We start from the raw sequence: 17,169 nt of genomic DNA on the forward strand, positions 1-17,169 counted from the left end.
ATCTAACAGAGGAAAAAGCCTTTAAAAAATTTAAAATTATCCCCAGAATTGCAGATGACTTATTTCACAGTGACCTTAGTATGTCCGTGAGTGTTGGCTAACAAAATAACCAAAGCTTATTTCTGTTTTCTTTGCAAAATTTTTAGTGCAACGAGAAAAATTACACCTTGAAGGAGTATCAAAATTATTACCATTAAAAGTACTTAAAATAACAACTAATAACGTGCTATAAAAATGTACAAATAAAAAAATTCCTTATTTTATTTCAATACAGGGTCTTGCTTTCTCGACTGGGCTGGAGCACAGTGGTGCAATCACTGTTCACTGCAGCCTCAACCTCCGAGGCTCAAGCAATCCTCCCACCTCGGCCTCCTGAATAGACGGGTCTACAGAAGCACCCCGCCAACCCAGCTAATTTTTCTGTTTTTTGTAGAGATGAGGTTTTGCTATGTTGCCCAAGCTGGTCTTGAACTCCTGGGCTCAACAGATCCGACCACCTCAGTCTCCCAAAGGACTGAAATTGCAGGCATAAGCCACCACGCCCAGCCAATTTCTTAATCTTAAAATGGATTAAATTCTTTTAATCTGAAATTCAAACTAATTTTAGACAAAAATAAAATAATAATTTTTAAAAACTATGACCTGATAAATTTCTTCTTTTTTTGAGACAGAGCCTCATTCTGTTGCCAGGCTGGAGTGCAGTGGTACAATCTCAGTGCACTGCAACCTCTGACTCCCTGATTCAAGCTATTCTTCTGCCTCAGAATCCTGAGTAGCTGGGATTCCAGGTGCCTGCCACTGTGCCCAGCTAATTTTTGTAATTTTTAGTAGAGACAGGGTTTCACCATGTTGGCCAGAATGGTCTCGATCTCTTCACCTCGTGATCCGCCCACCTCGGCCTCCCAAAGTGCTGGGATTACAGGCGTAAGCAACCGCATCTGGCTGATAAATTTCTTCTTTAAAGACAGGATGTCACTGTGTTGCCCGGGATGGACTGCAGTTATACAATTAAAGCTCATTGCAGACTTGAACTCCTGGGCCCAAGTAATCCTCCTGCTTCAACCTCCTGAGAAGCTGGGCCTACAGGTACGCATCGCAGCATCCAGCTGACTTCCTCCCCCAGAGATCCGAGGATCTCACCATGTTGGTCTTGAACTCCTGGCCTCAGGAATCCTCCAGCCTCAGCGCCAGTCCCCACAGCTGGGGTTACAGGAGTGAGCCATTGCTCTTGGCCTGATTCACTTATAAGCCAAACAAATATACAGTAGAGTGCCTGCCTCCAATATTAGAATGGCAAATCCGTGAAGCAGAGGATAACATTCTACGATTTTATACCTAAAACAATAACTTACAAAGATGTCTGGCAAGAGTTAACTGAGCGGTGTTTCTATTACGTCGTTCAGAAAATATGAACATCTGTTTATCTCACGATTACCTTTAATTGTTTCCTCCACAACTTCTACCACACGATCTATCTGTTGAACCTAGAAAAAAAACACAAATGATTAGACAAGTAATTTACACAGAGAAGCAACATTTGCATTTATCCTTCTGCTTGAGTCAATGTTACACATTTTCTAAGCACATCAATGTAGGTTTCCTTTAATGTATTAAGAGATATTTTTAAATTATATTAATATTTTGCGTTACAATGAAGGATGAAATTATCAACCTCCTGTCCTCTAATGATAACTGAAGAAATCATATTGCATTTAAATAAACTGCCTGGAGCTATTTTAGGATAACCTATCAGCATATACTCAACACATCCTGACAAAGAAACTTAAGATTAATTAAAACATGTCTTCTCACACACAGCTTCAAGAAAAAATGACAACCTACGCCAAAGAACAAGCTAGTGCTAAAGAGATCTGTTCCAAATTCTAGCTTTATTATTATTATTATTATTTGAGACGGAGTTTCACTCTTGTTACCCAGGCTGGACTGCAATGGAGCAATCTCGGCTCACCACAACCTCTGCCTCCTGGGTTCAAGCGATTCTCCTGCCTCAGCCTCCTGTGTAGCTGGGACTACAGGCGCGTGTCACCATGCTCGGCTAAACTTTTTTTGTATTTTTAGTACAGAGAGGGTTTCACGGTGTTAGCCAGGATAGTCTCTATCTCCTGACCTCATGATCGGCCCACCTAAGCCTCCCAAAGTGCTGAGATTACAGTCGTGAGTCACTGGGCCCACCCTCAAAACCCTTTTAATGACTTTCTATCATTTGCTGAGTACTGTCCTTGGGTCCATGAAATACGAAGTCAAATAGCACAGCTTCTGTTCTAAACACCAGAGACTAGAAGATTTCCCAGGGGATCACAGAGGAAATGTAATAAAATCAGACCAAGTGATCCAGGAATGCTTCCTAGAGAACCAGGGGTGACTCCTGGGGTTCTGATTAAACAGGATTACGACTGGAGAAGGCCGCTAAGGAGAATGAGTAAGCATGGCTAGAGTTCAAAAGGAAAATGAGAAAAGCAAAGTAGTATTATGATTCACAAAGCTAAAGAAAGAAAAAAATAAGTCAAAGCTAATTCTTCTTTAAAAGTCCGTAAATTATGTGTGTACCTACGCAACTGTCTTGCATGCTCTGCTCATGTACCCCAAAACCTATAATCCAATAAAAAATTTAAAAAAAAAAAAAAAAAAAAAAAAGTCCGTAAATTACAGAAGAAATATCACAAAAACTTCAAACAAAATTGAACATAAAATGGAAATTAGTTAAAGGAAATCATAACATCTTTCATCCTGTATTTCCACTCCTCAGATGAAATCACTAATAATAGTATGATGAGCAGATACCACATTTTCTGGCATCAAACATATGCAGGTCTATTCTATAGTTTTATCCTTTTTTACAAATGATACAGGGTGTGTGTGTGTGTGTGTGTGTGTGTGTAAATATACAACACAGATGTATAAAATAGACCAAGACCAGCTGGGGCAACATAGTGAGGTCCTGGGGTCTTTGGTAGAGGTTATACATATGTATAAAATAGATCTATACCTTGATATTTTTGTATATATTGTCAGTTTATAGATCTACTTCATTCACTTTACTAGCTGCCTACTATCTCTCTGTATACATACATCATGATGTGATGCATGCATCCATACCTCTATTGATGAAAGAATTTCTGTTCTTTCATTATTATACTATGCTGCACTGAACTCAACTGAGACAAGAGGAACCTGTGTAAAAAACTTTATTAAAAATGTAATGGCTGGCTGGCCACAGTGGCTCACACCTGTAATCCCAACACTTTGGGAGGCCTAGCGGGGGCAGATCTCTTGAGGTCAGGAGTTTGAGACCAGTCTGGCCAACATGGTGAAACCCTATCTCTATTAAAAATACAAAAATTAGCTGGGAGTAATGGCACATGCCTTAGTCCCAGCTACTCAGAAGGTTGAGGCAGGAGAATCACTTGAACATAGGAGGTGGAGGTTGCAGAGAGCCAAGACCATGCCAGTGCATTCCAGCCAGGCAACAGAGTGAGACTCCACCTCAAAAACAATATATATATATAGAAAAAATCATAATGGTAAGTCTCTTAAAAATTGTTCCTTAGTCTCAGTATTCTTACAGAAAATAAGGAAAGGCTTGTGAGAACAGACTTGAACTCCATTCTACCTCTGACCATGCAGCCCAACATGAAGGCAGCAGCAACAATGACTGAGAAACCACAAAAGGCAATTAAATCTCAGACAACATCAGGTTTTCAGCCCCCAGCAAACCCATCCAACTGAAGATGCATCTACCTGAAAACAACGGAACCATTAGGCTCTGGTTTTATTAAGATAGCCCATGTGGCTTCCACATAGAATGGGATTGAAGAAGCCAGCAGAAGAAAGATTTCAGAAAGGAGGAAGTGACCAGCAGTGTAAAATGCTACAAAGACATAAGTATACAGACTAAAATGAATATGTTTCATTTAACAATAAGGGAATCAAACTTAGGGAAAGCTATGAGTTCAGTAGTAATGAATTATCCATAAGAAAACAGGGAGAGTTAATATAGACTGCTCTTAGAAAAACGCTGGATAGAAAGGGAAGGAGAAGGAAGACTCTTGATAGCTAGAGAATACTGAACATACTGTGTTTTAGTTTAGCTTAGTGTAAGTGACTATTTCTTTTTTTGCAGCTTGAGCGGAGAAAGGCAGTAGGCAAAGGAATTGTAGACTGAAAAACAAGTGATGGAGCCATGCTCTTCAGGAAATGGACCAAGCAAAATCTAACACACAAACAGAGGACAAGCCAGAACGAGAAAAGGGCCAAGTCTTCATCTCTATGAAGAAGAGGTTGGGGTAGGCCTGGGAAAAGGTGCTAGTACTCCTGTGGAGGTCCGGGAGGAGCTAAGCAAATTCCCACCTGTTGGCCTCAATTTTTCTCAGTGAAGTAAACAGGAAGTTCATGTGCCAACGTGAGAAAGCACATGGTAAAATAAAAACAGAATGAATGTTTACAAATATCTATTACAGACAACGAAAGCATTGTCTATGAACACATAGAAATCACCCAACAGTACCGGGACATCGGGTGAAATCTGAGACCATGAATGTATAAGAATGACTCCAGGTAGAGCAATAATTTTTCTCAAGTCCCAGAAGTTCTACAGTAGAAGCCAAACAGACAAACAGAATGACCCAAGGTTTGATAGTGCCACCATTTATTCACTCATTGATTATTGAGCATCTAAATTATACCAGGATGGTTGAAAGTGAGAGACTATGTTAACTTCTCTTCCCGGGTCCACAAGGGGCGTGGTTTCAAAGGCAAGAATTTCCCAGTGCAATGCCTCCATTCACCTCCCCATTCAGAAACCTAGAGCTCTTTGTCTAACTTTCCCACACACGGGCTGGGTAGAAAGCCCAGATGACCTTCCTTTGTTTAAAAAGCCCGCCAAAAGCTCCAAGGGAGGAGGCTTTGATTGTGAGCCAGGCAACCAAGCTTATACCAGAGTCGAAGATCAATGACTCCAGAAGAGGTTGGCAAAAGCTCCTCTCACTGGACGAGAACTTGAATAGGACAGAAGTAACTCCGGGGTTCAAATCCCTCCTACTCCCTTACCTATACACACTCCATTTCTGGATCCCCTCCCACAACAGTGTGGGAGCGCTCACGCTTGTGCTCATGCTCTCTCTCTCTTTTTCTCCTTCTTTTTCTCTCTCTCTCTGCCTAAGAAATCACTTTCTGCAAAACCCTCTGGGTCCAATACTTACTTAAACGAGCTCACTGCACCACAAGGGCCCTCTCCCCATTCCTGGGTAAGTGAGGCCCAGGAACCTGGGAAAACACATCCGATCGGGGAACAGTCAGCGTCTTTAGGACACCCCTGCAGCCCTGCTCCTGTCACCAGATAACAAAAGGGCTGAGGAAACAACACCAAGAGATTTGTGGAATGGACCAGAAAGAAAATGGAACAAGGAAAGTTGACTGTGCATTTTGGATGAGACGAAGTTTGGCAATTAGGTTAGAGAGGGAAAGAAGTAGAGCCAGTCAAGAAGAAATGAAGTGGCTAAGGGACTGGAGAAAGAAAAAAATGAAGAGGGAAAGAAGTAGGAAGGAGAAAAGAAAGAGGACAGAAAGTTATAACCAGTGTACAGACACAGGCATTTAGTATTTCTCAAGAATAGTAAAGCAATGGGAAATCTGGCAATGGGAAAAGGTTGCTAAAACAAGGTGTGAGTAAGTGAAGACCACTAGAAGTGACTTCTGATGAAGTGAAAGGTAACAATGTTACCAAGACATTATATCCAGACACTCAGATTGCCAAGGATAATAGTCATGAATAGGGTAAGAAACAGTTGGCCAAATTTCCCAGTGAACGTGGATTAATGACCAAGATATCAATTAAGGATAGAAGACACACAATAAAATGAATAAAATATAAGGTAATTCAATGATGAAACCAGAATAAAATGTCTTCCTATGCAGTTAAAAATATAAAAGCTCAAAAGGAGCACTCGTGTAGCACATGGAATGAATAAGAAGCGGTATTTCTAGATCAAAGTCAGAACATGCAGACAGAGCTGTCTGTTAAAAAGTTGAAGAGAAGCTGGCCAGGCACAGTGGCTCATGTCTGTAAACCCAGCGCTATGGGAGGCCAAGGCGGGTGGACCACGAGGTCAGGAGTTCAAGAACATCCTGAGAAACATGGCGAAACCCAATCTCTACTAAAAATAGCAAAATTAGCAGGTATGGTGGCACACGCCTGCAGTCCCAGCTACTCAGGAGGCTGAGGCAGGAAAATCCCTTGAGCCAGGGAGGTGGAGGTTGCAGTGAGCCGAGATTGTGCCACTGTACTCCAGCCTGGGCAATAGAGTGAGACTCTGTCTCAAAAAAAAATAGTTGAGGGTAAGCTAAAACTAACACAGCCATAAATCTACATGAACCCTAGCTTAGACACTGGTTTCTTAGATGTAACTCCAAAGTACAAACAACAGAAGAAAAAATAAACTGGATATCATCACAATTCAGACCATTTGTTACTTCAAAGGACATCAACAAAGTAGCACGACAACACAGAAAATGAGAGAAAACTTTTATAAATCACATATCTGGTAAGGAACTTGTATCTAGAATTTATAAAGAACTTCTACAACTCAATAACAGAAAGACAACCCAATTACAAATTGGAAAATAATCTGAACACTTTTCCAAGGAAAAAATGCTTATGGCCAATAAACACATGAAAAGATGCTCATCATCATTAGCCTATCCGGAAATGCAAATCAGAATCGTAATGGAGGAACATAGAGCTATTGATGAATGGATATAGAGTGTGGGAGAAAAGGAAAACATTCTAGAGATGAATAGTGGTAATGGCCATGTAACAATGTAAATGTACTTCGTGCCAGTTAAAAATGATTACAAGGGTCAATTTTATTTTATGTCTAGTTTACCGCGACTGAAAAAACACAATGAGATACTTCACACCTGTTAGGGTGGCTATCATCAGAAAGACAATCCGGCCAGGTCTAGTTGTTCACACCTGTAATCCCAGCACTTTGGGAGGCCAATATGGGAAGATCATTTTAAGGACAGGAGCTTGAGCCCAGCTTGGGCAACACAACGAAATCGTGTCTCTACAAAAAATTTTAAAAATTAGCTGGGCACAGTGGTGCTTGCCTGTAGTCCCAACTACTTAGGAGGCTAAGATGGAAAGACTGCTTGAGCCCAAGAGTTCAAAATTACAGCAACGAATAATCACGCCACCACACTCCAACGTGGGTGAGAGAGTGAGACCCTGTCTCTTCAAATAACACATACCCACACAAACACATACAGATAATAACAAGTGTTGGCAGAAATGTACAGAAAATGGAACCTTCATACATTGTTGATAGGAATGTAGTAAAATGATGCAGTACTTTGGAAAATAGGCTACCTGCTCCTCAAATGATTAAACATAGACTTTCCATATAATCTAGCAGTGTCAGTCACGTGCTATTTTAAGTTAGAGGGTATATTTTCACCTATATACATTCAAGCAAATTCTGTGTGACCACCAGGGTAGCCGTCTTCATCAGAACCTTTAGAGGGCGAGAGGGAGAATGAAAGGGAGTGCTAAGATGTACCAGGGGCTTTTTGAAATGATGAAAATGTTCTAAATCTGATTGTGGTAATGGTCATACAACTCTACGAATAAAATAAAATCCACTGAATTGTACACCTTAAATGGGTGAATAGCGTGGTGTATGAATTATATCTCAGTAGAGTTGTTATTACCAAAAAGAGGAAAAACGTTGAGCGTGGTCAAAGGTTCTAATGTCAAGACCATGAACGTCAAGGAAAAACTGAGGAAATGTTCCAGATTAATGGAGACCGAAGAGATGTGACCTGAGCATGACTATGAATCTGGGAATTTTCATTTCCTATAAAGGACAGCACTGAAACAATTGGCAGTATCTGAATAAAGCTGATACGCTAGCTTGCAGTACTGTATTAATACTGATAACCGTACTACAGTCATTTAAGAGTATGTCCTAGCTTTTGAACTACACGAGTACTGAGAAGTAAAGGGGCATCAGACTTGCAACTCACTTTTACAAGGACGGGGGGATATGTGTATATGTAAAGAGAAAGAGAAAATCTGTTAAAATACTAATATTTGGAGAATGTGGGTAAAGAGTATATAAAACCTCTTTATTTTTACAACATTTCTGAGTGATATTATGTCAAAATGAGAAGTGTGTGTGTGCTCACATGTATGTGCATGATTGCGCATGGGCATGTGTGTCTACATGTGTGCATGCACATGGAAGAAACGAAGATGGTCCTGATGAAGATGGCTACCCTGATGGTCACACAGAATTTGCTTGAATGTAGATAGCTGAAAATATATCCTCTAATTTAAAGTAGCACTTGAATACATTTGCTTTTATGGCAGGAAGTGGGATATTGCCAACACATGATAATTTAAATCACTCGACGGCATGTGGGAACCCCAGGATCTTAAAAAGAAAGGTCTGCCAAAACTATAAAATAAAATAAAAATGTAAGCACTTGATTAAAAACAGAAGAGAAGGTTATTAAATGATTAAAGGAAAATAGGGTGCCATTTTAGTTTTCAGTAAGGGAGACAATGGAAGAAGCAATGGGGAAAAAAAGAAAAGAGGGGAGACAGAGGAAAAGGAGACAAGAGTCGGGAGGGAGAGTCACATGGAAGAGCGAAAAGTCAGGAGAAGAAAAACTGAAGGTGGGAGGCAGAGAAAGAAGAAAAACAATCAGGAGTAAGAAAACAAACTCAAAATTCACATACAGTAATGAAGTCTACACTCATTCTAGAAGAGGAAAGTTGTTCTTAATTAATACTATAAATTGAGGCCCTGGACACGCAAGAGCTTATTCTCGAGCATGTGATTCAAATAAAATAAATATAACGGAATCTCATGTCCTTCAGGCACGTAGTTATAAATATATATTAAAAAAAAGGCATGCAGTATGTTCTGTTACTGACTCCATATGTTCTCAACAATGAAGGAAGGAGCTGATGTACAAACAATTCATAAATAACATTAATGAGTCATTCTACTGCAGAACTTTGAAAAGAAATCCACAAAAATATTTTCTTCGGCTATTATGAACTATTCCAAATTTATAACTGGACATGTATTGAAGAAACAAGCCTATACGATGGCACCCAAAGCAAATACAAAATGCTGTTCTAAGGTTTCCGAATCGCGCAGAGCAGTGCTGTCAGCAGGACCTTCTGCAAGGATGGAAATGTTTACATGCCGTGCCATCCAGTACGGCAGTCAGCAGCCACACGTGGTTATTGCAGACTCGAAATGTGGCTACCGTTCCTGAGGAACTTGATCCATATTTAAACAGTCACATGTGGCTGCTGCGACCACACTGAAAAGTGCAGCATTAGGGAACGGCTAAGGGAGCCACGCAGTTTACAGTAATTTGTTACGGCAGCCTTAGGAAACGAACGTACACCTCAAACACAATTTTGCCAACTAGGCTTAAGAAAAAAAAAAGTCTGCTCATTTGAAGCTGTCAGAGAACAAGCGGATACTATTCCGCAGTTGAAGGCGCTGCTTTAGTGTGCACTTGAAGTATCTTTTTTCCTGAACATCTAGCAGCTAGGTAAGTTAATGACCAGGACTAACACAGGGACAGCTAACATTTCTTGAGCAATTACTCTGTTTCGGGCTCTACACTGACACTTCATGTGCATTATCGAACTTAATCCTCAAACACTACTAGGCAGGAGGAGATAGTACAGTCAGTCTGTTAGTTGTAAGACAGAGTCTCACTCTGTTGCCCAGACTGGAGTGCAGTGGTATGATCTCAGCTCACTGCAACACCTCACGGGTTCAAGGGATTCCCCTCCTCAGCCTCCCGAGTAGCTGGGATTACAGACACACGCCACCATGCCGGCTAATTTTTGTATTTTTGGTAGAGATGGGGTTTCACCATGTTGGCCATCTGGTCTCAAACTCCTTGTCTCAAGTGATCTGGACACCCTGGCTTCCCAAAGTGCTGGGATTACAAACGTGAGCCACCTTGCAAGAGAACTGAGGCACAAAAATATCAAGTTAGAATTTTTGCCAACGGTTCCTAGTAGATCTTGTCCAGGAATGGCAGATAGATGGTCCACTTGATGAATCTCCCTTTTCCTATGCACATGGACGTTATTATTAAATGATCATAAAATCCCATTCATCTGAACTGAACTTTCAAGAGACTCACACAACAACTTCCCCAAACTCTCCCAGTCAAATCACCATTGGCATAAATGCTTTCATTTGACAAGTATTCGTTGAACACTAACCATGAACAACAAAGTTCTAGAAACTGGGGACATAATGGTAAAAAATACAATGTTCCCAGTATGGAAGGACAAGGTGGAAGAATCACTTGAGCCCAGGAATTCGAGACCAGCCTGGAAAACTAGAGAGACACCATCTTTACAAAAGAGAAAAAATTAGCCGTGCATGGTAGCATGTACTTATAGTTCCAGCTCCTCTGGAGGCTGAGCTGGGAGGACCACTTGAGCCCAGGAAGTCAATGCAGCGGTGAGCCACCATCATAACATTGTACTCCAGCCTGAGTCACACAGGGAAACCTTGTCTCAAACAAACAAACAAAAAACACAAGGCCCTGCTCCCCGGACCTTATATTCTAATTAGGGGGCGGGGGGGACATGCAAATAATGGAAAATCTTCATTTGCTACAATGACTATGAAGAAATGCTATGAAGAAATTAAAATCTGGGGCCAGGTGTGGTGGTTCACATCTATAATTCCAGCACTTGGTAAGCTGAGGCAGGAAGATTATCTGACGCCAGCAAAACCCTATCTCTATTTAAAGATGGAAGGAAGGAAGGAAGGAAGGAAGGAAGGAAGGAAGGAAGGAAGGAAGGAAGGAGGGAGGGAGGGAGGGAGGGAGGGAGGGAGGGAGGGAGGGAGGGAGGGAGGGAGGGAAGGAAGGAAGGAAGGAAGGAAGGAAGGAAGGAAGGAAGGAAGGAAGGAAGGAAGGAAGGAAGGAAAAGAAAATCTGGGAGTAGTGTCGTGGTAGGAAGTAGAGAGCACAATTCTTCTACAGTGGTCCGGCTAAACTCTGAATAGGTAGCATCAGTCCAGGGCCTTGAATCACTGACAGAGGCATCAATGTAAACCACCAGGAAAAGAGTCAGTACAAGGACTGAGAGGCTAAAATGACATATATGGGTTGTGTGGTCAAAAGAAGCCCAGCAATTAGGGACACAGTAGGAAGAGATGAGGTCAGATAATGATGGGAGAAAGACTATATGAGACCTTGCAGTTTATGCTATGTGGTTAGATTTTACTCTTTTTGCAAAAGAAAGTCACTGGAGAGTTAATAGATTACTATTAACATCATTGATTAGGCTAATTATATTAAAAATGAACAAAACTGCTCTTTGTCTATACTTCTCTGTCACTTGGTATGATTTCTTCTTTTTTTAGGCAAAAGTGCAATGGTATGATCTCAGCTCACTGCAACCTCCACCTCCCAGGTTCAAGCAATTATCCTGCCCCAGCCTCCTGAGTAGCTAGAACTACAGGTGCACGCCACCGTGCCTGGTTAACTTTTATATTTTTAGTAGAGATGGGGTTTTACCATGTTGGCCAGGCTGGTCTCGAACTCCTGACCTCAAGTGATCCACCCACTTTGGCCTCCCAAAATGCTGGGACTACAGGTGTGAGCCATGGTGCCTGGCCAGTATGACTCTTATTAAGCCTGCATGAAACTGGCTGAGGTTTTATTATCTCTTGATTTTATCCCAAGATACCTCAAATCCCTTCAGGAATAAAAGAAGTTAATACATTATAGATATACATAATAAGCAAATATGAAAAGTACTTTCTCATTAGCTGTCTTAATTTTGATTGTATATAAATAAAAAGACAATGCCATTTTCATTCTAATTAAAAAACATCACACCAAAACTTTAAAACTAAGTGAAAATTCCACTACCCTGTAAAAGGAAAAAGTGGCATGAAGGTCCAGTTTCATTCTTTTGCATGTGGCTTTCCAGTTTCCCCAATACCATTTATTACAGAGACTGTCCTTTCCCCACTGTATCTTCTTGGTGAGCCTGTTGAAAATTAGATGGGTACATATGCTTGGGTTTATCGCTAGGCTCTCTGTTTTGTTCCCATTAGCCTATGTGTTTGTTTTTATGCCCGTGCCATACTGTTTTGATTACTATAGCTTTTTTTTTTTCTTAAGAAACAGTCTTGCTCTGTTTCCCAAGCTGGAGCTGGAGTATAGTGGAACAATCACAACTATTCACAACAGCCTGGAACTCTGTGGCTCAAGCAACCCTCCTGCCTCAGCCTCCTAAGTAGCTGGAACTACAGGAGCATGCCATCATGCCAGGCTAATTTACTATGATGATTATTATTATTATTTTAGAGACAGGGTTTCAGTATGTTGCCCAGGCTGATCTGAAATTCTCGGCCTCAAGAGATCCTCTCACTTCAGCCTCCTGAGCTGCTGAGATTATAGGCACAAAACACCGCTAACTATAACAGCTTTATAATATAATTTCAAATCAGAAAGTGTGACGTCTCCGACTTTCTCTTTTTCAAGACTGTTTTGGCTCTTCAGAATTTCCCGTGGTTCCACACAAATTTGAGAACTGTTTTTCTATATTTGCAAACAATGTCATTGGGATTTTGACAGAAACTGCTTTGAATCTGTATGCTACACCATACACAAAAATCAGCTCCAAACAGATTATAGGCCTAAATGTGAGACCTGGCACTGTGAAATTCCTGGGAGGAATTTTACTCCCTCCTTAAACATAGGGAAAAAGCTCTTTGACACTAGCCTTGGCACTGATTTTCTGGGTATCACACCAAAAGCTGAGGCAACAAACAGCAAAAATAAACAAATGGGACTACATCAAGCTACAACGGTTCTACACAGCAAGGGAAACAATCAACTGGATGAAAAGGCAGCCTATGGATTGGGAGAAAATATTTGCAAACCATATACCTGATAAGAGGTTCACATCCAAACATATAAGGAATTCATACAACTCAATGGCAAAAAATCAAATAACCTGATTTTAAAAATGGGCAAAGGACCTTAACAGACATTTTTCCAGAGGAAAGACACAAAAGGCCAACAGAGATAGGAAATTGTGCTCAACATCACTAGCCATGAGGGAAAGGCAAATGAGCTATCACCTCATGCCTATGAAGTTGGCCGCTGCCACAGAGAATATAAATAACGAGTGTCAGTGAGGAGATAGAGAAGAGAACCCTTATGCACTGTTGGTAGGAAAGTAAACTGGTATCACCATTATGGAAAACAGTATGAAGATTCCTCAAAGACTTAAAACTAGAACTACCATATGATCCAGCGATCTTCCTTATACATCCAAAGAAAATGAAACCAGCACTCTGTAGAGATATCTGTGTCCCCAAGTTCAATGCAGCATTATACACATTAACCAAGATATGAAAACAACCTAACTATCCATTGATGGATGAATGAATAAAACAACTGTGGTATATTTAAGTAATCGAATATTATCTAACTTTTTCTTTTCTTTTTGAGACAGAGTTTCGCTCTTGTGACCCAGGGTGAAGTGCAATGGCGCAATCTCGGCTCACCGCAACCTCCGCCTCCTGGGTTCAGGCAGTTCTCCTGCCTCAGCCTCCTGAGTAGCTGGGATTACAGGCACGCGCCACCATGCCCAGCTAATTTTTTGTATTTTTAGTAGAGACGGGGTTTCACCATGTTGACCAGGATGGTCTCAATCTCTTGACCTCGTGATCCACCTGCCTCGGCCTTCCAAAGTGCTGGGATTACAGGCTTGAGCCACCACGCCCAGCCTATCCAACATTTTTAAAAGGAACATCCAGTCATTTGTAACGACACTGATGAACCTGGAAGATATTATGCTAAGTAAAATAAGCCAGACATGGGGGGAAAATGCATGATTTCGACCGTATGTCAAATCTTGACTTAAGTCAAATGTGGAGAAACAGGGAGTAGCGTGCGGATTACCAGGGGTGGGGAGAGGGAGAAAATGTGAAGTAGATCAAAGGGTACAGAGTTGCAGTTATGTGGGATAAGTCTAGAGATCTAACTACATCATCAGGGCTTTAGTTAATATTATATCACATACTGAAAATCTGCTAAGAGTAGATATCAGGTGCTCTTTCTACACACAGACATAAAAAGTAACTACAAAGGGTGATGGATAAATTAGTTTGCTTGACTCTACTAATCATTTCACTAGGAGTATACAAAAACACTGTACGCCTTAAGTATCTACAATAAAAAATGAAAGAAATGCCCTTCTTTCCATCTACATTAAGAACTATACATACAAAGGCTTTCCCATCAAACATATGTTCAGATGTTTCCCCTTTACCACAATGACGTTTGATGAAATAATCAACATTTGACAGGTCAAAGTTCAATATAAACTTCTATATTAAGCAAAGTCTCTGCCTTAAATAGTATTGGGGGAGAACTCAATTTCCAAATCCCTTAAATGTGGGGAAGCTGACAGCAGTCACTAAGCTAACTTAATATGTTTCAGCACTATGAGATTTTTTCTTGAACTCACAAGCTCCTGAGCAAGTTTGCTGTGTAACACAAAAGAGCCTTTGATGTTATATGTGATTTAACTTTTATATTCATCTCCCAATGCATTTTTATCTTTAATCTCTTCATTCAAAAAGATTCTTCCCCAAAGGTAGAAATAGCCCTTTCAACAAAAGTTATGTGACAGCACATTCCTCATAGCACTGGAGGCGTATTTCTACATGAATGGTACCAGTCAGTGACTAAGACTGACTAGAGATAGAAATTATGAATTGAAAGATGACGCCAGGCTACAAAGGTGCCAGTAAAATGAGGATTGGTACCAGGAACCTCTCTTCCTCTTAAAAGCAACTAAAATACCTATTAAACTTTCTGTAGGAGTGAGGGGTAAAGGAGGCACAAAAGACATTCAGCAATAAAAACAAAATTCAACAGGCTAAACTCAGTCACACACAGAAACATTGTTTGGGATATCAGAATACTCATATTAAATAACAGAATATATTGTAAATTAAAAGATAATTTAAAAAGTGATACTAAAGTTAAGCACAGAGTAATATCATAACTAAAACAAATACACATTAGAGATGTAAAATGCCAATTAATAAACAATTTTATCTATCAAGCTTGTCCAACCCACAGCCTCAGAGCACCAGGTGGCCCAGGAGGGCTTTGAATGTGGCCCGACACAAATTCATAAACATTCTTAAAATATTATGAGATATTTTTGGCGAGTTGTTTTTAGCCCATCCACTATTATTCGTGTAAGTATATTTTATGTGTGGCCTAAGACAATGTAACCCAGGGAAGCCAAAAGATTGGACATCCCTGTTATATATAATAGGCAGAATAACGATCTCCTATGATAACCAAGTCCTACTCCTTGTACCTGTGAATATGTTACTTTACATGGTAAACATAACTTTCTGGATGTGATCAAGATTAGGGACCTGAGAGGAGAGTAACATGGATTATCCAGGTGGGCCCAATGTTATAAATTGCAAATATGTACAACAAAATTTATTTTTAAAAATATATAAATGAGATATCATGGTTAATATGAGAGGATACACAAACACACACACACACACACACACACACACGTTTGTGTGTGTATATATATCATAACTGAAACAAATGTGTGTGTGTGTGTATTTTTTTCCCTAATTATCACCTATAACCTCAGCATTTCGGGAGGCCAAGGCAGGAGGATCTGAGCCCAAGAGTTTAGATCAGCCTGGGCAACAAAGTAAGATCACATCTCTCTTTAAAATAAACTTTCAAAATAAAGAAAAAAATGAGGATGAAGATGAACAAATATTTTCAAAATATTAAAACAGGCTGAGTTCTTCCTACTGAGTTGGAGTCATTATATCTTCTGGACATATGTCCTGGAGGAGATATATATTTTGCAAATTCTTCTTCAGTCATGTCATTTTCTTAACCATACTTTTGAGTAGTAAAAGTGTTTATTCTCATGAAGTAAATTTTATCAACTTCTTTTCTTTCCTGGGTTGTGATTTTTGTGTCCTAAGAAATAGTTTCCTAACTCAAGATCACAAAAACCAGAGGAAAAATGGTAAAAGATTTGAATATATTTCCCAAGATATATAGATGGCAAATAAGCACATGAAACTATGCTCAACATCATTAGTAAACAGAGAAAAGCAAATTAAAACTACTCTGAGATATTACTAACACACCTAGTAGAATTGTCAAACTTTTTTAAAAATTGACAATACCAAGTACTGATTGAGATGTGAAGCAGGGAGATGATCCAAGATGGCCGAATAGGAACAGAGCTGGAGTGCAGTTCCCAGTGAGAATGCACAGGGTGAATGATCATCGCATTGCAAAACGAGTTTTTACTGCCCAAAGACCAGGAGATTCCCTGGGGGAAAAGCACGATGAGTCTCCAGAATGGCTGTTTCAGCCAGCACAGTGGGTCACCGCACAAAAACTCACACAAATCCCGGTGGCCATTTCAACTGGCACCTGAAACACCTGGGATATAAAGTCGACCATTCAAGTGAAAAAAAGGGGGCTGAAACAGAGAGTCAGGTGATCTGGCTCAGCGGGTCCCAACCCCAGGACAGTCCAGCTCTGTGGGGGGAAGGGCATCCGCCATTACTGAGGCAGACCACCATTACTGAGGCAATTCGCCATTACAGAGGCAGTCTGCCATTACAGAGATAGGCAGCCATTACTGAGGCAGACTGCTATTACCAAGACAGTTCTAACTATACCTCCATAAACAAAACTGCAAGGAAGTTCACATAGCAGCTGGGCAGAGCCCAGAGCAGCTCAGCAACACTTCTTCTGGCAGACTGAGTAGGCTACCTCCTTGCTGGGCAGGGTATCTCTGAAAAAAGGCAGCAGCACATCAGGAACTTATAAAAAAAAGCCCCACCTTCCCAGGACAGACCACCTGAGAAAAAAATCCAGTTAACGAGTTCTGCTGCAGCAGATTTAAATATACCTTCCCAGCAGCACTGAACAGAACAACGGAGCTCACAGCTCAGCACTTGAGCTCCTATAAGGGACAGACTGTCTCCTCAAGCAGCTCCCCAACCACTGTATATCCAAAGAGACACCTCATAAAGGAGAGCTCAGGATGACATCTGGTGG

General features: G+C 40.6%; 1 protein-coding gene across 13 annotated transcripts in view; it reads right to left on the reverse strand.

Moving 5' to 3' along the window:
- CDKAL1 (CDKAL1 threonylcarbamoyladenosine tRNA methylthiotransferase) overlaps positions 1-17,169 on the reverse strand; it is a 736,106-nt gene that overhangs the window by 501,817 nt on the left and 217,120 nt on the right. For all 13 annotated transcript variants that reach the window (XM_078368217.1, XM_078368209.1, XM_078368220.1 and 10 more), the window contains one exon: positions 1,436-1,484. In XM_078368217.1, coding sequence (XP_078224343.1) covers positions 1,436-1,484 — 49 coding nt within the window. The remainder of the gene's footprint in view (positions 1-1,435; positions 1,485-17,169) is intronic.

This window comes from Callithrix jacchus, chromosome 4 (assembly GCF_049354715.1).
Source record: "Callithrix jacchus isolate 240 chromosome 4, calJac240_pri, whole genome shotgun sequence".
NCBI classification, from domain to species: domain Eukaryota; kingdom Metazoa; phylum Chordata; class Mammalia; order Primates; family Cebidae; genus Callithrix; species Callithrix jacchus.